At 41.6% G+C, this 22,012-nt stretch overlaps 1 protein-coding gene across 1 annotated transcript in view; it reads left to right on the forward strand.

Annotated features, from left to right (window-relative positions):
- LOC309393520 (putative lysosomal acid lipase/cholesteryl ester hydrolase) overlaps positions 1 to 20,663 on the forward strand; it is a 31,130-nt gene extending 10,467 nt beyond the window's left edge. The window contains exons 7-10 of the mRNA XM_081955831.1: positions 7,526 to 7,672; positions 14,131 to 14,202; positions 18,488 to 18,553; positions 20,074 to 20,663. Of these exons, the coding sequence (XP_081811957.1) occupies positions 7,526 to 7,672; positions 14,131 to 14,202; positions 18,488 to 18,553; positions 20,074 to 20,310 (522 nt within the window). The 3' untranslated portion in view covers positions 20,311 to 20,663. The remainder of the gene's footprint in view (positions 1 to 7,525; positions 7,673 to 14,130; positions 14,203 to 18,487; positions 18,554 to 20,073) is intronic.
- Positions 20,664 to 22,012: the final 1,349 nt, after the last annotated feature.

Here is a 22,012-nt window from a genome sequence, read left to right on the forward strand (position 1 = left end):
CTGATTATTAATGTAACTATGTAAAGGAGATGTGGGTGTGAGAAGAAAGAGAAGGATAGGGATAGGATAGGAATCACAACCAGATGAGCCAATTCTATTACATAACTACATTGATAAAATCTTGCAATGCTGCCCTGCTTTGATTCAGCAGCAATTCTTTCTTTCTTTCTTCTTCTCCAGTGGTGCCCGATATACAGTAATTCCAGTTATATACCGAGCCCAGTTAATCCCTGGAATTAATTACCAGAACTGGGAAAGGGTCAGTCAAAATTCCTAAAATTTTGAACTTAAAAGCTACATTGAAATCATAGCTAATGTTGGTTCTAATGCCAATGGGAAAAGATTGTACAATACTGGGTCTAAAATAAAGGAACTTTGATATAGAGTTATAGTCAGAATATTGCATAGTCTAAACCTAGAGCAATGCAGACTTTAAAGCAGCTTTGTATCCAGAGTACCTTTGTACCCACAATGAATCAAATACATTACTATGGTTCATTACTATCAACAGCAGAACTGAGTGAAACATTCCTAACATTCCATTTACAGAACAGCTTTGCCTTGTAAATACGGTAATATTGGTCCAGAAACACTTATTCTGTTTTAGTGCAATTTCCATTGAGAAATCCAAAAATTGCTCCTAATGCCTCTTCTATACCCATTTCTGGGAAGGAGTAAAGAATTTTATAAGTAACTTTTAGTAAACCGAGAAGAAGCCCCAGTAACTCTTGGCCCATTACAAAGTTTGTATTCACACTTTACAAAATTAATACATGGCTGACTGACAGCAAATTCATGCAAGAGGAGTTGTATAGTTCTTAACTTGAATATGTTACTTAATTTTGTCTATTCTACCTTGTAGCACTAATTTGTAAGGTTTAATTTAATAAGTTTTAATAAGGACTTCTATGCATCAAAAGCAAGGCAGTTGTGCCAGCAGTCTTGAGCTGGGAGCTGTGACCATGCTGTGCCATTACCTTAAATGCATTTGAGCATCCCAAAGGATGGGGCAGATGGGAGAGAGGATTTCAAGAAAGTAAAGTGCTAGCATAGTACACCGATAAACCAGTGGTGGGATTCAGTCAGTTCGCACCACTTGGCTGTTGGAGGAAATCATTAGGGCAGAGAACCGGTTGTTAAATTATTTGAATCCCACCACTTCCGACAAACCACAACCCTGAGCTAATAACACGATCACATTACTTTTGACATGTAAGGAAACACTCTGAAGATTGCAAAGGGTAGGGAACTAGTTTGAAGGCTGAAGTATGAAACTGAATAGTCTTCTCTCTTTCCAGCCAGAATGGATAATCCCAGGAATGTGATTTTACCTACTATTAGGGCTAGTATGACTACTACCAGTAGTATCTGACTCTGGGTGGCTTACAATGAAAACAGAATGAAAATAATAAAAAAGTAAGCAGAATTAAAAACATGAAAAAATAACATAAAACTTTTCCTTTTTGTTTAGAAGTAGTTTTTCGGAATTTATGTTTCAATAAAGAACAGAATTGTACTTGACTGAAATATGTACAATTCTATAATGTGACTTCGTCAATGTGTATGAAAAAAAGAAGGGATGTGGTGGCTCAGTCGTTAAGACACTGAGCTTCAAGATCAGAAAGGTCAGCAGTTTGGTGGTTCAAATCCCTAGTGCTGAGTAACAGAGTGAGCTCCCATTACTTGTCCCAGCTTCTGCCAACCTAGCAGTTCAAAAGCATGTAAAAATGCAAGTAGAGTCCCCTTCATGTTCGCTCGGGAAGGAGGGGAATAGGACTGCAGCTCGCGCTGACCTGAGTCTAGCGCTAAGGAGTCTCCTGCACAGCGTGGCTCTTCTCCACAGTGCAGCGGAAGGAGTTGATGTCCCCGCCACTGTGATCCTGGGGTATTTTGCTTGCACGCGCAAGAAAGAGATGAAAGACAAAAGGGGAAAAAGAGAGAGAGATAGAGAGAAATGAAAGAGAGCTGGAAGGAGAGAATGGGAGAGAGTGAAAAAAGAGAGAAACAAATTAGAGAGAGAAGGGGGAGAGGGAGAGAGAAATGAAAGAGAGCTGAAGGGAGAGAATGAGAGAGAGAGAAAAGAGAGGGAAACAAATCAGGGGGAAAGAAAGGAAGAGAAAAGAAAGAAAGAAAGAAAGAAAGAAAGAAAGAAAGAAAGAAAGAAAGAAAGAAAGAAACTAACTTTCTCAGATCTATGACAAAAGCAATGGCAAGCTAGATCTCTTGCCAAGAAAACTGCACTTTGCCAGAAGGCACAAATTGGAAGCAAAGTCTGATTTTTTAAAAAGAAAATAACAGATGGCAAAAAAATGGCAATTGTTCTGCCCAGTTCTTTGTGCATGTTAGGAAACAGTTAACATTTCTAGTCATGGTTTCTGGGGGCAGGAAGTTGTTATAAGATGGCTCTGCTGAGTAAAGACAAACTTCTAGTTCCAGCTCCTTGCTGTCTGCCTTTATTGGTATTAAATCATCACACAGACCTGAGAAAGTCGGGAGGATCGGTAATAAAGTATTTTTTTTTATCACTGTCATAACTGCAAACAGTCATTCAATGAGGCAGTTGCTAAACAAGGCAGTTGCTATGTGTATTTAGATTTCCTCAGTCTAATGACTAGAGCACAGAATCTTGAAACTGATGCAATCAAGCAATCCATTTTGTTAGAACATCAATCAAATGTGAAGGCCAAGCCCAGAGAGGACACAGTGAGATCCCATCCAGTCCAATCTGTTATTTGCTTACCCCTAATCTGAATAATTACAGCAGATATATTCTTCCACAGACAACATGGTGTAGTTTAAGGGAAATAGGAACTGGAATATACCCGTATTTTTCGCCCTATAAGATGCTCCGGAATATAAGACGCACCCAATTTTAAAGGAGGAAAATCTAGAAAAAAAAGATTCTGAACCAAATACTGTAGTAAAATATTTTATATCAACTCAGGGGAGTTATTATAGCAGCTCAGGGGAGACAATGGCCACAACAACTTCACTCCCCAGCAATGTGAGGAGCCGCTCAATTTTGGGCTCAATGGTGGTCATAAATTTTCTTTCTTTGTTTGTTTCTTTCATCTCTCTCTCCCACTTTCTTTTTTTTCTTTTCTTTTTTCATTTTTTCTGCCTTTCTTTCTCTTTCTCTCTCTTTCTGTTTCTCTGTGTTTCTGTCTGTCTGTCTCTCTGTGTGTGTGTAGCTCTTTGTCTCTCTCTCCCTCCCCCCTCTGTCTCTCTCTGTCATTCTTTCTGTGTGTCTGTCTGTCTGTCTCTGTATCTCTGTCTCTCTCTCTCTCCCTCCCTCCCTCTCTCTCTCTCTCTATCTCTCTGTGTTTCTCTCTCCTCCCTTCCTCTCTGTCTGTCACTCTGTGTGTATATGTGTGTGTGTGTGTGTGTGTGTCTGTCACTCACTCAATCACTCACTCTGTGTGTGTGTGTGCGTCTCTCTCTCCGTCCCAACTGGAGAACAACCTTTTCTGTCCCCTTACCAGCCCATCCAGGAAGATGAGGAACGCAAGGGGGATCCCTCCCCCCCCCGCAGATGGGCTCCGAACCAGCGGAGCCTCGTCCTTCTTTTTAAGCAGGCAGCTATCAGAGAGAAGAAGGCAGCGCGGCTTGTGCAGCAGCCGAAGATCGCCTGCTTAAAGATCACCTGTTTAAAAAGAAGGACGAGGCTCCGCTAGTTCGGAGCCCAACTGCGGTGGGGGGGAGGGATCCCCCTCGTGTTCCTCATCTTCCCGGATGGGCTGGTAAGGGGACAGAAAAGGTTGTTTTCCAGTCCCAGGTTTCAGCTTCCTGGCAGAAGAAGGAACAGGAGAGGAGTTCGCACCAGCCGCGGCTGGCCAGAGCCCCCCCCCCCCGTTGGCTGCTCCCTCCTGAGCCGTGCCCACGCCCCTGCCTGGCCTGCCTGCTGAGGAGGAGGAGGACGTGGGGGCGCGTTGCTGAGAAGTGGGCAGGGCAGAGGTGGGCGCAGCGCTGCTGCCCTTGCCCTTAAGGGACATGCTGGCTGGCGTTGCTTCTGGGCGCCCTGACCGCCAGCTCCTCCATGCACAGCCTGTTCCCCCCCCAAAAAAAGACCATTTTCTTTTTAAAAAATGCCTCTGCAGACGATCTTGAAAACCTGCGAGGTTGCTTTCAGAGGGGAAAGACGGGCAGCTGTGCAAAGGCTTGTTTTAAAGCTGCAGGCTCCAAGGCTGCAGGTGCCCAGGGAGGGCAGCAGGGGCAAATGCTGCCGCCTGCCCCCTCCCAAAGCAACATCGCAGGTTTTCAAGATAGTTTGGACAGGTATTTTTTAAAAAGAAAACCCTGAAAAAGCCGCAAGATCTGGAGAGAGATCCGGCCAGCCCGAGAAGACATTTCTGAGAAGAGATCTTGCCATTTTTTGCATCGGGGCATGCTGCAAGGGGGGGAGGGGAGTGAAGACCTTTTCCAGCTGGCGCAAAGGACTTCCCCGGACTTGCTTTAGTGAGTACAGGCCCGCACCTCTCCCACCACCAATCCGGAAAAGGTCTTTGCTCCCTCTCTCTTGCAGCAAGCCCCGATGCAAAAAAAACGCCAAGGACTTGCGAGTGAGTGACAGGGGTGGGGCTTCCGGGTTCATTGACCAACCAGCAGAAACCCACCACTGCCCAGGTGGCTACATTCGGCCTATAAGACGCACCCAGATTTTCACCCTCTTTTTTGGAATAAAAAAGTGTGTCTTATAGGGCGAAAAATACGGTAAATCAAACTAATACCTTATTTTTCGGAGTATAAGATGCACCTTCCCCCTCCCTCCATGCATCTGATACATTGAATACAGCACTTTTGGCCTCCAGAAACCCTGCCCTCTTCACAAAAAAAGGATGTCCCCCCCCCCCTCAGGAGCAATCTACAAGCCTCCTAAAGGCTAGGCATGCCCTTTATTTGGCAAAAAAGGGCTGTTTTTTGCTCTTTTTTCCCCACCCCAGCCCCCAGGAGCACTTTGCAGGCCTCTCAAACTCTCTGCATGCCCCATTTTTCACAAAAAAATGAGGTGTGCACAGGGTTTGTGAGATCTGCAGAGTGCAAAAGCTTTTTTAAAAATTTACCTCTTCAAAATCTTGGTGCGTCTTATACTCTGAAAAATACAGTAATGGTGATGTGTCTCACTATTATAATAATAAAAAATTTCTGGGGATTTACTCAGCTCCAAGAACTTCAGGCAATGAGAATACATTTCCAATCCCCTCACAGTTTTTCTCCACCTAACTAATCCTGTCATAGTTTCACATAAAGTTAGCAATTGGCTAACTTTACACATGGACTCTCTGAATGGGGAGGGAAGGTCTCTCACAAGACCGGCTTCTTTCCTTCCTTCCTGTGGCGTCAATCCGTAGGGGGAGAGCACAGACCGTTTGGTGGCGGCAGGGAAAGGGAGGCTTCTTTGCCGTGGTGGGTTTCAAAATTTTTTAGAACCTCTTCTGTAGGTGTGGCCTGCTTTGTGGGAGTGGCTTGCTGGCCATGTGACTGGGTGGGCGTGGCCAACTTGTAAAATGTGGTGAAACTCATTTAACAACGCTATTGCTTAGCAACCAAAATGTTGGCTCAGGAACTCTGGCATTGAATGTGCAAGTCTTAAAGCTGTCAAGTTACAAGAACCTTGCACCCCTAACCCTTTAGAAAAAACCCCCAAGGGTGTTCAAACTCAACAGCTTTAAGACTTGTGGACTTCAAATCCCAGAATTCCTCCTCTCGCCCTTCAACTTGATGATGTGTGGACAGGTGGGGGGAGGGAGCTGGAACTGGTTCTAAATGGCACTGTAGATTTGTGGAACCTCTTCTATAGAAGAGGTTAGAACTGGCAGGAACCCACCCCTGCTTCTTTGCCAGCCTCCCAGCTGGCAAAACAGAAATTTTCGCCAACTGGAAGGGATGTGTGTGTGAGAGAGAGAGAGACAGAGAAGGGGGGGGAGAGAGAAAGAAAGTAAGAGAGAGAGAGAAAGGAAAGAAAGGAGAGACCGAAAGAAAGAAAGAAAGAGAGAGAGAGAGAGAGAGAGATACAAGAAAGAAAGAAAGAAAGAAAGAAAGAAAGAAAGAAAGAAAGAAAGAAAGAAAGAAAGAAAGAAAGAAAGAAAGAAAGAAAGAAAACATGGCTACAATTGAGCCCAAAATTTTGGTTATTAAGCAAGAGTATTGTTAAGTGAGTTTTCCCACCTTTTACAAGTTGGCCAGGCCCACTCAGTCACACAACCGCCAAGCCACAAAATAGGCCACGCCCACAGAATAGGTAGTAAAATAACAGATGGCAAAAAATGCATCTGAAAATAAGATTATTTATAATTTTGGATAATGTATTATATTGTCAAACTCAAAAGGTTTTTGATACTTAATTGTCATCATCATCATCATCATCATCATCATCATCATCATCGTCATCTCTCTCTCTCTCTCTCCTCCCCCCCCCTCGGAGGGACTGTCCTCCCTTGTGGAAAACACAACAAGGAACTCCTCAGCTGCTTCCTCCCCCACAAATCTCTTTTTTTGTTGTTGTTGGCCACTAGTGGTCACTGCATATGGTCCTCGGTGATACGCTCTTGCCCGCCACCCCTCCGAAACATGCAAGGACGGGACAAAATGGCGCAGATCCTTTTATTAAAACTCCCTGTATTACAAAGGCATTTTAATAAAAAGATTGTGATGACGTCAGTGCCTCACCAGCCATAAACCTCACCACACGTCACTGGTTAAAAAGGTGTAATGTTATTGGATATATGAAAGTTGATAACAAAAAATTAACTAAGTTTTACGATTAGTAAGTAGTAATTTAATAACTTTTAGATTGTTATGTTAAATAAATAATTGATAAGGGCTATAAGGTTCACATATGTGTTGGCTTGATGAGAAGAAAATGGATATAAACAGTAAGGATCTTCTTTTAACCAATATTAATTATAACAACTAATAATGGAATGATAAGGATAAGGGATACAGTTAATGATATATAAATGTACTACTATAACAAAAGGAACCTGGATACAAATTGTAAACAGTGACTTGGAAAAAAAAAGGCTTAGAAACTTTGTCAACTAATCTTTATTTAGAATATGTTATAAAGGCTTAAGGCTATTGGATGATTTTGTAATAATTAATGAAATGCCATCAGGTGGTTGTGTTTTTAACTATGGATTATTTTAGGCAAAAGGACACAAAAACAACTTCAGTGAAATGAGAACTATGCTATGTTGATAGTAAGACTCATTAAGAATCTTTGACATTTGATATGAATATAAGTAATGACTGTGGAAGAGATGCACGAAAGCTAATTGTAACCAATTGACACACTTTCTACAAGATGTAATGTAAGATGATGATTTTTTTGTGCTGTTTGTTTAATAAAAATAAAAATATGGGAAACCTTTACCTTTACCTTATGAAAAAAAGTATTGGGTGGGGGAAGTCTAGAGAAGGACTTGTAATGATAACTTGGGTAAAAATAAAGTTCATGTTGGAAAAGGAGGGACGTGCTGGGAATTGCAAGGTTTGTTTCTTTTCATGGGCCATTTTTGTTTTACAGCTAATATGGGGCACTAAAGAATTTTCCCTTTCTAATGAGAGAATAAAGAACACCTTGACCTACGCATGCAGCTACCCAGTAATTGACCAGCTCTGCCTCCAGCTCATTTTCTTTTCAGGCGGATATAATGAGAAAAACCTAAATGTGGTACGTGAGCTCTATTTTTGTTTAAATTTTCTACAAGCTAGGTTGGGGTTAACCAGATGAGGTAAGACCAGATCAGAAACTAAAGTCCAGGATGAGACTTTAATAGGAATGCATTTCAACACTTGGCAGCTTTATGGACTCCCAGAATTCAAGGTTGAGAAATATTGCTTGATCTTGAATCTTGAAGGTCTGGCTGGATTTTCCCTTCCTTTCTCTTACAACCGAGGGAGTCAAGGGAGTTTGTGAGAATCAGCCTGAGACACTTTTCATACATCCATGTTCTTCTGCATTTGCTGTTTCACTAATAGCTATTACCTGCTTTCTCCAAGGTCAACATCTTGGCTCCCTAAAAATGAGGAAGAAATAGAAAAAGAAAAAAATACAGTGCACAAACCAAGTACTTAACAGCAACACCCCGCCCAGGTGCTTAAAATATACCTATTCATTAATCTGGGACATTTGCCTCTTCTGTTTTGAAGATATCCTTTCTCCTTCCATACAGGTAGTCTTTCTTTAGCAACCATAATTGGGACCAGCAATTTGGTCATTAACTGAAGCAGCTGCCAAATAAAATGGCAATTGGGCTTACACTATTATTTCAACTTTTTTTTTGCTTTCCGGACTGTAATGATGTGTATGCTTAATGTTATATTTCAAGTTCAATTGTTCTGCCCAGTTCTTTGTGCATGTTAGGAAACAGTTAACATTTCTAGTCATGGGATCAGGGGGGCAGGAAGTTGTTGTAAATGGCTGCTGCTGAGTAAAGACAAGCTTCTGGTTCCAGCTCCTTGCTGTCTGCCTTTATTTGTATTAAATCATCACATGGCACCAGGAGTGGGGTGAGAAGAGTCATGGCAGCAAGCAGCAACACAAAGAACATTCCTTCCTGGGATTTGGAGTCAGGGAACATATCTGAAAACTGGTCAAAGTGGAGGGAGCTGATAGAGCTCGTCCCTGATGCAGACAAGTGGACTGATCAGCAGAAAGCAGCACACTTTCTGATATGTGGAACAGAAAGGATGTGATTTGTGCAGAGCCTGGCAAGCAAGTGGGGAGATCACTGCAGAGGACAAAAAGAAAACAGAGGTACTGTTTACAAAGTTTGAAGCATACTGCAACCCAAAGAAAAACTCCACAGTGCAGAGAAAACTGTTTTATGAGAGGAACCAGTGTGGTGGTGAATCTGTGGATGAATGGGTGACACAGCTGCACTTGCTTGCACTTCATGAAGTTTAAGGAAGTTCAGGAAAAACTGCTGCAGGAAGAAGACTTAAATCTTGAGAAAGCCATAAGGATTGCCAGACCATATGAAATGTCAAGAAAGGACATGCAGGTGCTGGAAGGAACACAGCACCAGATCAATGCTATAGAAACTCAAAACAGTAGATATGGTCAAGAAAGGGCATACAAAAGAACAAAAGGCACCCATGGCACTGGGATGAGTAACAGAGAAGCAGCTTGTGGATACTGTGGAAACATGCACCATAAAAAAGTGTCTGTCCTGCAAGGGGGCAGATAAGCAATAAATGCAAGAAAAGAGGACACTTTGCCAGGGTGTGTAAACTGTCTTCACAAACCGGAAGATCACAAACATGGGCTGTACATGCCATAGAGGACAATGATGACAATGCAGGATCAGACTCGTGCTGCTCCCCGATCTATCTTGCAGCGGTACAGAAAGCACATCAGTCTGCAGATGAAGTATATGTAACATTACAGATAGGGGCTAACAAAACTCCAGTCACATACTTGGAACACCCCAGGAACGAATCCCCCTTAGAGACTCTGGACCTACCGAAACTAATGGGATATGGTCGTGAAAAGCTGAAAGTAATGGGTCGCTGTCATGCAAAATGCTTTTACAAGGGATCTGAAAGGGTTTTACAATTGTTTGTGATAGAAATACAAGCCCCAGCCATACTAGGTCTCAAAACAAATAAAGAGATTGGACTTGTGAATATCGTATTGACTGTGGATGGTGGGCATAGAGGTCTGACGGAGGCTGACATTAAACATGAGTACTGTGATCCATTCAAGAGCCTGGGGTGCCTCCCAGGTATAAGGCACATGCTTTATATATGCGTACAAAAGAGGGTGCACAGCCTGTCATTCATGCCCCAAGGAAAATACCTCTAACTCTTGTGGATAAAGTTAGACAGGAGCTCACTAGGATGGAGAAGCTGGGAGTAGTAAAGAAGATCACTGAACCATCAGAATGGGTCAGTTCTATGGTTGTGGTGGAGAAAAAGAACACAGGTGCAATTCGCATATGTATTGACCCACATGATTTGAACAAAGTAATAATGAGACATTACAAACTCCCCACCATGGAGGACATAGCACACAAGTTGTAGGAGCAACAGTGTTCAGTGTATTAGATGCCCAGTCCGGTTACTGGCAATTGTGTCTTGATGAAGTCAGCAGTTACCTCACCACTTTCAACTCTCCTGTGGGTCATTGGTGCTTCACAAGGGTACCTTTCGGCATAGCGTCTGCACAGGAAATATTTCAAAAGAAATCACACGAATTGATTGCTGGTCTACAGGGTGTTGAAGTAATAGTTGATGATTTGTTGGTCTATGGAAAGGATCAAATAGAGCATGACAGAAACCTTACTGCTTTACTCAATCGATGTCATGAGAAAAATCTTAAACTCAATCCAAACAAAATGCAAATTGGGGTAGAAGAAGTGACATATTTAGGACACCTACTAACCAAAGAGGGCCTGATCCAAAGAAGATTACAGCAGTTCTTAACATGAAGGCCCCAACCTCCAGAAAGGAGCTGGAGACATAATTGGGCATTTTCAACTAACTAGATAAAATCTCTCAGGGCCTCGCTAAGCAGACAGCACCGTTACGTGCATTGCTTCAGAAGGATGTTATTTGGTGTTGGGATGCAAACATCGAAAAGACTTTTGACAAAGTGAAAAAGCTGATCACTAAACATCCAGGGCCAATACTGAAATATTTTGACGTAAATGCTGACACTGTGCTTCAAGTGGATGCATCCCAGTTTGGGTTAGGTGCTGTGCTGACTCAACAAAGAAATCCTATGGCATATGCTTCACGTGCACTGACCACGACACAAGCCAATTATGCTCAAATTGAGAAAGAGATGCTGGCCATTGAGAGTGGATGTGAGAAATTTCACAAATACATATATGGTCACCCAGTAGTTGTGGAAACTGACCACAAGCCGTTGGAGTACATACTACAAAAACCGCTAGCTTCTACACCTCCACGCTTGCAGTAAATGATTATGAAATTACAGCAGTATGATCTCACAGTGAAATATTAGCCTGGAAAGGAAATTCCAATGGCTGATAGCCTGTCAAGGATGTTTTCAGAAGGACATGAAGCCAGGGATGAAGCGGAGTTGGAAGAGCAGGCACATACAGTACTAGTGAACATGCCAATATCAGATGTACGCCTGGAGAAGATAAGACAAGACACCAAACAGGATAAAGTACTAGAGAAACTAACTTGTGTCATGTGCAATGGCTGGCCAGAAAAAACGCAAGAAGCTGCGTCCTGAGCTGCAGGAATTCTGGCCTGTGAAAGATGAACTATCCATTCATGAGGATATCATATTAATGGGTGACCGTATTCTTATTCCTAAATCACAGCAGGCAGAAGTAATGGAACAAATTCACCAGGGACATTTGGGCATTACTCTGTGTAAGCGCAGAGCACGGGAGGTGGTTTATTTGCCTAATTTGGACTCTGATATTGAGACACTTGTGAAGAAGTGTGACACCTGCCAGACATTTCCAAAAAAACAATGCAAAAGAAACGCTTACACCATGAAATGCTCGTTCATGGGCATGGCAAAGACTGGCTACAGATATTTTTCATTTTGAAGGCATCCACTACCTGATGGTAGGAGACTACTACAGCAAATACTTTGAACTAGTGCAGCTGGGAAGTCTAAAAGCATCAATAGTAATATGGGCTTTTAAGACAATACTTTCAAGAAATGGAGTGTGTGAAGAACTTGTGTCTGACAGCAATCCTACTGATAATGAGACAGCGGTTACTTTCTCTTGCTATGGTCGAGCCATTAAACCAAAAATATGGAAAGACTTTGTATCATATTAGATGTTTTATATTTAAGAGGGGAGATGTAGTGATGTGTATGCTTTATGTTATATTTCAAGTTCAATTGTTCTGCCCAGTTCTTTGTGCATGTTAGGAAACAGTTAACATTTCTAGTCATGGGATCTGGGGGCAGGAAGTTGTTGTAAGAAGGCTCTGCTGAGTAAAGACAAACTTCTAGTTCCAGCTCCTTGCTGTCTGCCTTTATTGGTATTAAATCATCACACGGACCTGAGAAAGTCGGGAGGATCGGTAATAAAGTTATTTTTTTATCACTGTCATAACTGCAAACAGTCATTCAATGAGGCAGTTGCTAAACAAGGCAGTTGCTATGTGTATTTAGATTTCCTCAGTCTAATGACTAGAGCACAGAATCTTGAAACTGATGCAATCAAGCAATCCATTTTGTTAGAACATCAATCAAATGTGAAGGCCAAGCCCAGAGAGGACACAGTGAGATCCCATCCAGTCCAATCTGTTATTTGCTTACCCCTAATCTGAATTATTACAGCAGATATATTCTTCCACAGACAACATGGTGTAGTTTAAGGGAAATAGGAACTGGAATATAAATCAAACTAATACCGTATTTTTCGGAGTATAAGACGCACCTTCCCCCCCCCCCCCCCAAAAAGAGTGTGAAAATCTGGATGCATCTCATACACTGAATACAGCACTTTTGGCCTCCAGAAACCCCGCCCTCTTCACAAAAAAAGGATGTCCCCCCCCCCTCAGGAGCAATCTACAAGCCTCCTAAAGGCTATGCATGCCCTTTATTTGGCAAAAAAACCTGGGCTGTTTTTTGCTCATTTTTGCCACCCCAACTCCCAGGAGCACTTTTCAGGCCTCTCAAACTCTCTGCATGCCCCATTTTTCACAAAAAATAAGGTGTGCACAGGGTTTGGGAGGTCTGCAGAGTGCAAAAGCTTTTTAAAAAATTTACTTCTTCAAAATCTTGGTGTGTCTTATACTCTGAAAAATACGATAATGGTGATGTGTCTCACTATTATAATAAAAATCTTTCTGGGGATTTACTCAGCTCCAAGAACTTCAGGCAATGAGAATACCTTTCCAATCCCCTCACAGTTTTTCTCCACCTAACTAATCCTGTCATAGTTTCACATAAAGTTAGCAATTGGCTAACTTTACACATGGGCTCTCTGAATGGGGAGGGAAGGTCTCTCCCAAGACCCGCTTCTTTCCTTCCTTCCTGTGGCGTCAATCCGTAGGGGGAGAACACAGACCGTTTGGTGGCGGCAGGGAAAGGGAGGCTTCTTTGCAGTTGTGGGAGTGGCTTACTGGCCATGTGACTGGGTGGAAATGGCTTGCCAGCCATGTGACTGAGTGGGAGTGGCTTGGCAGTCATGTGACTGGGTGGGCGTGGCCAAAAATGTGGTGAAACTCACTTAACAACACTATTGCTTAGCAACCAAAATGTTGGCTCAGGAACTCTGGCATTTGAAGCACGCAAGTCTTAAAGTTGTCAAGTTACAAGACCCTTGCACCCCTAACCCTTTAGAAAAAAAAACCCAAGGGTGTTCAAACTCAACAGCTTTAAGACTTGTGGACTTCACCTCCCAGCTGGCAAAACAGAAATTTTCGCCAACTGGAAGGGATGTGTGTGTGAGAGAGAGATAGAGACAGAGAGGGGGGGAGAGAGAGAGAGAGAGAGAGAGAGAGTAAGAGTAAGTGAGAGACAGAGAGAAAGAGAGAGAGAGAGAGAAAGGAAAGAAAGAAGGAGAGAGACCGAAAGAAAGGGAGAAAGGGAAAGAGAGACAAAGGAAAGAAAGAAAGAAAGAAAGAAAGAAAGAAAGAAAGAAAGAAAGAAAGAAAGAAAGAAAGAAAGAAAGAAAACGTATGACTACAATTGAGCCCAAAATTTTGGTTACTAAGCAAGAGTGTTGTTAAGTGAGTTTCCCCACCTTTTACAAGTTGGCCAGGCCCACCCAGTCACACGACCACCAAGCCACAAAATAGGCCATGCCCACAGAATAGGTAGTAAAATATTTTGAAACCCACCCCTAATCCACAGTTTATTAAGTGTAAACGTTACTAAGAGTACATTGTGTTGGAATAAAGTGCCAAAGAAGTATATAGGCTCTCAGTGATCATCACAAAATCTGAGTTTTGGTAATGGGACAATTATTGCAAAAACTTTGGGAGTCCTTTTTAAAGGCGCATAATAGGAAATCACTCATCTACTCTCCTTTTTTGGAAAACTTTTTTTTTTTTGAAAACTGAGGCATGGGATGCCGAAAGAACTGTTTAGCTCATTTGCTTCTATTTTACAATAATGTAACAATAAAAAAGACTTTTGTTTTATAAAAAATTGTAAATATGTAATTTTTTCTTGTTTTTCAGAGTCGGTCGGATGTATATGCTGCATTCTTTCCTGATTATTCATCTTTAAAAACCATGAATCACTGGAGTCAGGTAGAGTATGATTTAAGTTTGTGAGTTATTTTTAAGGCAAATCAAAGTTGATATATCAGTGTTTTATATTTAATTAAATGGTTGGTTTGAGTGCAAAAGATATGATAAGCAGGAATGTTTATAGGTTGGTATATATAAATAAGTAATAATAAATAATAATAACACATATATAAAATGTCATAGTAGACAGCCCCTGTTTGAGTTTGACTTTAAAAAGAAAAATCAATGCAATGTCTTCAGTTCTAATTCCAGGGAAATACAATCAGTATTGTAGAACAGACACCTCAATATTATGGAAGTCATTTTACTATTAGCACATCACAAATTATTTTCCACTCCTACTATTTATTTTCTTATTTTTGGTATTTTATATTATAAACAAATAATAATTAATTAAAAATCCCTGGGCATCCTTAAAACAATTACATAGGACATAAAAATCTAGAAGAAGGATTTCAATGGATACATCATGACAGCGAAGAAGATCTTAAAATATTCTTCAAATTCAAAGTCAGTTGAGGAAATTCCAGCAAGGCAAATAACATCTGGAGAATTCCAGTCCTTAGATAGGCAGCTGAAATAATGGTCTGGAATCAGAACTGGAACTTCCTGGATCAGGAGAGCAGAAACAATAATGACAATAAATCATGCCCGTCATCCACAGAGTGATGTTGTCAGACTCAACTGATCAAAGGAAAATATATGGGATTGGAGTATTGCAAGTACATCAGGCAGTTGAAGAAGATACAAGGGAAGAATTGGAAGAATATCTACTAAGTCCAGTGAAGAATATCTACTGAAGCTAATATACCATGAGGCTTACTGAGTATTAGAGAGACCAAACTGGCCCACAAGAAACACCGAATGAAGAACAGAAAACAGACATGGCAAGGCAAAAGAACTGACAGATGTGATTTCACATTATTGTGTACATAATAACAACAATAATAATAATGCAATTAAAAAAACAGTAATACATATTACTAATTAGAATATACTTATAAAATGGAAATCCCTAGATTATTATAATTTATTGTTTATTCTTGTTGTTTTGAATTGTACACTGTTCAGAGTCCCATTTGTGAGATAGATGGCTATATAAATTTGATAAATGAAAATTACTATGATTAAATCTAGACCATATAGAATATATTTGGATTACTTCCTTTTGTGAGTTTTACATCTCTAAAGTTTTACAATTTCTGCAGTACTTATCTTAGTAAAATAACTATTTTACTACTTTTCACTACGTTTAATGCTTTTCTTCTTTAAAGAACTTTGCAGTCTTTCTATGAAATTCCAGCTGAAAAATATTGTGTTGAACTAGTCAAGCGAGAGCTTGCGGTGAGGCTTCAGCCAGCTCAGCCTCTCAGGCGACAGCTGAGGTGAGGCTGCTGATGACTCTGCTTAACTGTTAAAAAAAGCCTCTAAAAAGCGCCCTCTACTATGAGGCAGGAGAACTGCATGCCTCACTTAGTCTGACTTTTTAGGCGTTTTATGATCACTATGTGTGGAACGTGTTTCTTGTGCTGAGCGATCATAAAACGCCTAAAAATTCAGACTAGGTGAGGCAAGCAGTTCTCCTGCCTCATAGTAGAGGGCGCTTCTTCTTCCTGTGACTCAGCGGCAGCAGGGTAAGTGACAGCCACAGAGCGCGACTCATTCCGGATTGCTGATGGTGGAGGTGTGGGCTCCCAGCCGCTTTCGCGGCTTCTTAGAGTGCCGAGAACCTTCGAACTCTCCTCTCCCATTAGCCCCAAAAACCGTTTCTTGAGAAAGAAGCCTAAGCAAAGGAGGGCTGGGCGCAGGAAGAGGGAAACCTTAGTGAGGGCTGCTGGAGCTGCATTGCCCCACTGGGTTCAGGGACTTCTGCCTCTCATGCCTTGCTTTGCAGCCACTGCAGCCCCGCGCAGACCTCTTCAGGGTGCTGGGCAACCTGGTTCTGGGGATTCTCCCCCCCAAAAAAAGACTGACCGTGGTGCTGGGAGCTGGGCTGCGCACGGAGGAGCCGGCGGCCGGAGCGCCCTAAAGCAGTCCCAGCCATCATGTCCCACAAGAAGAGCCCCAAGGGCAAAGGCGGCAGTGTTGTGCCCTCCTCCTCCTTGCCCGCTGCCCAGCAACGCAATGCTGCCAATGCTGCCTTCTCCGTCTGCCTTATGAAAGGAGATAGCCTAGCTGAGGCAAATGAGCCTGCCCTGCAGCCTCCTTCATTCACACGTTTGGGCGGGGGGGGGGCTTTCTTGCATGACTTCAGAAAGCTCCCCCCCCCCATTGCCCGAATGGGTGTGAATGAAGGAGGCTGCAGGGCAGGCTCATTTGCCTCGACTATCTCCTTTCGTTCTCCGTCTGCCTCACGAAACAAGATAGCTTAGCTGAGGCAAATGAGTCTCCCCTGCAGCCTCCATTATTCCTTCCTTCTCTCAGCATTCCCAAACCATTCTCACATCCCAGATTAGGAGATCCCAGGTGATTGCAGACAGAATGAAGAAGAAGAGAAATAAATTCCCCCCTGCAATCTCTTGGGTGTAACTCTAAGCTATTGTCCATGGGACTGCCTTCATTGGCCAGTGGGATGAGTGGATTCCAAAAGGAATCTGTTCATCCATTTAGACCCTGGATAGATAAGATTTATCCCTAAGCAGACATAGTTTACATAGGATTAAAACAATCCCCTTGGTTAGTTGTATCAAGGGGACTTTTGACCATGGGGTTAATTAATCAGTTTTCTGCCCTAAGATGACATTGAAATTGCAGAGAAGCCAAGTAGAAATGAAGCCACTATGGCTGTTCTTTTCCACTTCCACCCCCAACTTTATGAGCATATGACAAAATGAGCAAAACCAAATCTACCTTAGACTGGGAAAACAGAAGGATTTTTAAGCAAACATCAGCATGGATAGCTGGGGAGATATATAAGACATGCTTTATTGCAGCTTACTATTCTCTACGACATGATGGTAAGATATGTGAGATAACACATTTTGGCAAAGCGTTTCCCCTGCTGGGCTGCTGTCACTGTCACCACACCCACTCTGCGTGCTTTCCTGGTGCCCGAGCACTGGCCTGAGTGGTAGCGAGCGATGGCGGCGGCGGCGGCAGCTCCTGCTCCTGGGCTAGCCATGGGTCGCACTGTTCGGCGGGCAGCGACCCGACTCCCCCGCCGCAGCAGCAGCAGCACTTCTCGCTCACGGAACCGAGGTGGGGAAGAATATCGTGAGACATAGAGCCACAGACTCTCATTCCCAATTTCAGTGGTGAGCCTAAATAGTATGTGTGTGAATTTCATTGAAACCTGCCTTTTAAAAAAGTAATTTATTCATTTATTTAAAACTATTCCTCATTTTCATCACTTAAACAATACCAAAATATGTTTTTAAGTCGTAGGATAAAATAGTAAATAATAATTATTATTCATTTTTATTTATACTCTGCCCTACCTCGTCAGAATACTCAAGGTAGTTTCTAACAACATCCCCTCACACACAAACGCAAAACAGTTTCAACTGGCACAGAGCAGAACATATGTGTGTAGAGTAGAGTAGACCTAGGAGCATATAAGGGAACATGGAGGTAATCTAGTCCAACCCCTTCCGAAGGCAGGAGTCTTTCCTTCTCTTTGAAAGCTGTCAGTGGCAGTCTGGAAGACATGAGGGAAATGGTCTGTGTGTGTGTGTGTGTGTGTGTGTGTGTGTGAGTGAGAGAGAGAGAGAGAGAGAGAGAGAGAGAGAGAGAGAGAGAGAGAGAGAGAGAGAGAGAGAGAGAGAATGAAAGAATAAGAAAGTAAGAAAGTTGGAGAGAGAGAGATAAGAAAGAAGGAAGGAAGAGAAAGAAAATAAGTTGGGGAGAGAGACACAAGAAGGAAAGAAGGAAGGAAGGAAAGAAAAAGGAAGGAAGGAAGGAAGGAAGGAAGGAAAGAAAGAAAAAGAAAGAAGGAAGGAAGGAAAGAAGGGAAAGAAAGAAAGAAGCCCAAAATTTTGGTTGCTAAGCAAGAGTGTTGTTAAGTGAGTTTCACCACATTTTCCACCCCACCCAGTCACATGGCCAGTAAGCCACTCCCACCCGGTCACATGGCCGGCAAGCCACTCCCACAAAGCAGGCCACACCTACAGAAGAGGCTCTAAAAAATTTTGAAACCCACCACTGTGTCAATGCCACACCAGCCATAAACCTTACCGCAGGTCACTGGTGCATACATATTTTGTACATATATCTTGTTAATATTTTGCAATATTAAGATTTCAAAACTAATTTTTAAATTGTGAATAATGTCTTTATTTCCTTTTAGATTATACGTTCGCTGGAATTTAAATATTATGACTATGGGCACAGAAACAGAGAGATATACAACATGGTAAGAAAAAGTATAATGGTGATAAGGTTTGACAGTTTTTTAAAATTGCTAATTAAATATTATTGATTTCCTGTAATTTATCTAACAACTATGAATACTTCCAAACTAAAATATCAACATTAGCTGAAATGCGAGTTCTACAAGTTTATATGTATGTGTGTGTGTGTATGTGTATGTATACATGTATGTATACACACACACACACACACACACACACACACACACCATTACATTTTTGCATCCTTCCATTTTGCGGGAGATATACGTCTTTCAGAAGACATAGTCTTCTCCAGAGTCTCACAGAGGACATTTGTAACCACAAGGTTACAAGTAGGAAGAGTCCAACTTCTCACTTTGATCCTACAGTTTCTATAGGAGAAGCTGCCTCAGATCCTGCTTTTACCTTGCTTCCTATGTCTCAAAGCCAGTGAAAACTCTTCTTTTCCTGTTTCTTCCTGCCTTGTTTGGACTCAAAAAGAATCGTATTCAAGTGGTGCAGTTGAACATAAGAACAGATATTAAGAACAGTAATATCACCACAGAACTGGAGGAAACCCATAGCAAGAGCTATGTTGTGGTGGTAACTGCCTTTTTCATCCACCAGAGGGCCTTCCTGGCTATTTCTATTAAATTACAGTAAAGGAAAAAAACATTGAGGTTGTTCCATCAAAGTTCCAGCCTAGGGATAAACAGAAATCCAGTAGTATCAAGGGCAATTAGGCCTATAGATCCAGTTGCAACCTTACCACAAAGCAGACATAACAGTATATTTCTAGAGTAGAATTATATAATCCTCCCTTTGAATGCAGATTCCAGTTCCTTGAAGGGTTTAATTGGGAAGTAGCCTAAGAAAGAGAATGGACTAGTATTTCCTTAGACCTCAGTTGGGCTTAGATCATCTACTAAAGGTACAACATGTTTGTCTGACATTATCAGGCCAGGTCTTGTGTACGACTCTCACCCCCTGGTGCTGATGAATAGGACAGGTGGGGCCTCAAAAACAGACGTTGTCTGCTATGACTTTCTTCTCTTGGAACTTGCTCTCCTAAGGTGAGAGGTGGTATTAAGTCGATTCACACCAGCTCACCCAAAGCGGTGGTGGGAATTTTGTCCACTTTGGTGAACTGGTAGTGATGGCTGACTGGCCACACCCCCAAACTGGTCCCCCTGTTGCCGGTTGCTGACCCCGCCTACCCAGTCACCACTTGCTCATACCGCCTCTTTGCAAAGCGGCTCTCAAAGAGACTGGCGGCTGACCACAGGCTGCTGAAAAGTCCTCTGGTCAGCGAAAAAGTGGCTGCCACCATCTTCTTCACACATGCGCATCCTATTGCCTTGCGAATCTGCTTGGACTACTCATCTACTTATCATAGTCCTGTTGTGAATAGCATATAATTTTAAGAGATGCCTACACGAAAAGTTCAACCTGCTGTCAAAATTCCATGAATCCATTGGGCAACTTCTCTACCCAGTGGGGGTGACTCCCAAATCACATTCTTTTCTCCTCTTTTCATCCGCAGACAAAACCCCCATTTTATAAAATAGAAGATGTTACTGTGCCACTGGCCGTGTGGAGTGGAGGAAAGGATATTGCTACAACCAAACGTGATATTGAATCCCTGCTTCCTCGAATCCCTCATTTGGTTTTCTATAAGAATATTCCTGACTGGCAACATTTTGATCCAATCTGGGGTCTGGATGCCCCACAACGCTTCTATCCCGATGTGCTTGAGTTGATACAGAAATACAAGGATTAATTTCAGGGTTGGAGCCTCTTGGTGGAAAGGGGGCAACACCTCAGCCACTTGCCTGTTTCTTGAAATCTTTTTTTTTTTAAATTATGTCAGCTTTGGAAGCCATATTAACACCGGATGCTTCCACGCTGCCACATTCATGTGCCTGGGAAAGCAGGAGGGGGGTGTTAGTAGAGGGGATGTAGTTAGATAAAATAGCATTCTTCTTTTTGGTCAGGGTATTCCTTCATCTGGAGAAGGAGTGGTTGGAGTGATGTCTTGAGTTGGGATGGATTGGGATTGGACAAGGTGATGGACTGATTCATGGATGGGATGGTTTGGACTTTTCACATTTAGGAGGGAAAACCTGGAACTCTCAAGTTTCGGTTTTCCCAGATGTGCCTGTATACCTACTCTAATAAATGGGAGCTTTGAGAAAATGCCTGTCTTGGAGTTTCATTGGAGTTGGGTTTTCAGGAACGCTGACAAATTAAGTGAGCTTATTTTAAAACACAACTATATACATAATTTCCATGATTAAGTTAAACATTTGAGGTTTTTTTAAATTAAGTGAGTTTATTAGAAACCGCGCACGCTCGTGCGCGCGCGCACACACACACACACACAGAGACACACATAGATGCATTGAATTACAACCCCTGGTATGCCCAAATATGGGAGGAAGCATACTGCTTCCTTTCTCTGTCTATCGGCTCATCACAAGAGACTATCCAGACGGAAAACTATTATTTTTAATGTTGCCTTTGTTATTTGTGTTGCGTTTGTGCTGATAAATAAATAAAGGTTCAGGTTCGATTCCCAGTAAGGGTATGGCTAGCTGATGAGATCTAAATAGGTTGAAATAGATCTATACTAGTCTCCCTTTATTTATTTATCAGCACAAATGCAACATATACATATACATATACATTACATATACATATACATATGCATATGCATATGCATATGCATATGCATATGCATATACATATACATTTACATTACATATACATATACATATACATATACATATACATATACATATACATATACATATACATATACATATACATATACATATACATATATATATATATATATATATATATATATATATATATTCATGCATATCAAAGTTTCCTGAGTAGATTACCTCATATATTATTGAAGTTCTCTTTGTATCTATAGATATTTATTCCGCCTTACCCTTGAAGAGATTTCAAATTATATCTGATTGTTTTTTCCTCAAATGATTTATTCTACAATATTGTACTCAATGTGGCTGAGCCAATCCATTTGTTGTAGGAAAACAGTTTCCCAGCTTACTTTTCTTTTATTTCATTTTTCTAGTTAAACTGGGCAGTTTAGCATGGATTATAGCTCTAAAAATGATGTTCTAGTCTGCTTTTATTAAGACACATAAAATAATAGTCTGCCAATTTAGTTGCTGAACAACAATGGGCATTTTTAAATTTTAAATTCTTTTCATTAAAACTTTGCTACTATTGTTATGCCTTGTAATCCATGACTGTATATTTTCATGATTAATTATAACTCCTTTTGTATTATACAGGTGAAACTTGAAAAATTAGAATATCGTGCAAACGTTCATTTATTTCAGTAATGCACCTTAAAAGGTGAAACTAATATATGAGAGAAGACTCATTACATGCAAAGCAAGATAGTTCAAGCTGTGATTTGTCATAATTGTGATAATTATGGCGTA

This window comes from Natrix helvetica (assembly GCF_964273705.1).
Source record: "Natrix helvetica genome assembly, chromosome: 5".
Taxonomy (NCBI): domain Eukaryota; kingdom Metazoa; phylum Chordata; class Lepidosauria; order Squamata; family Natricidae; genus Natrix; species Natrix helvetica.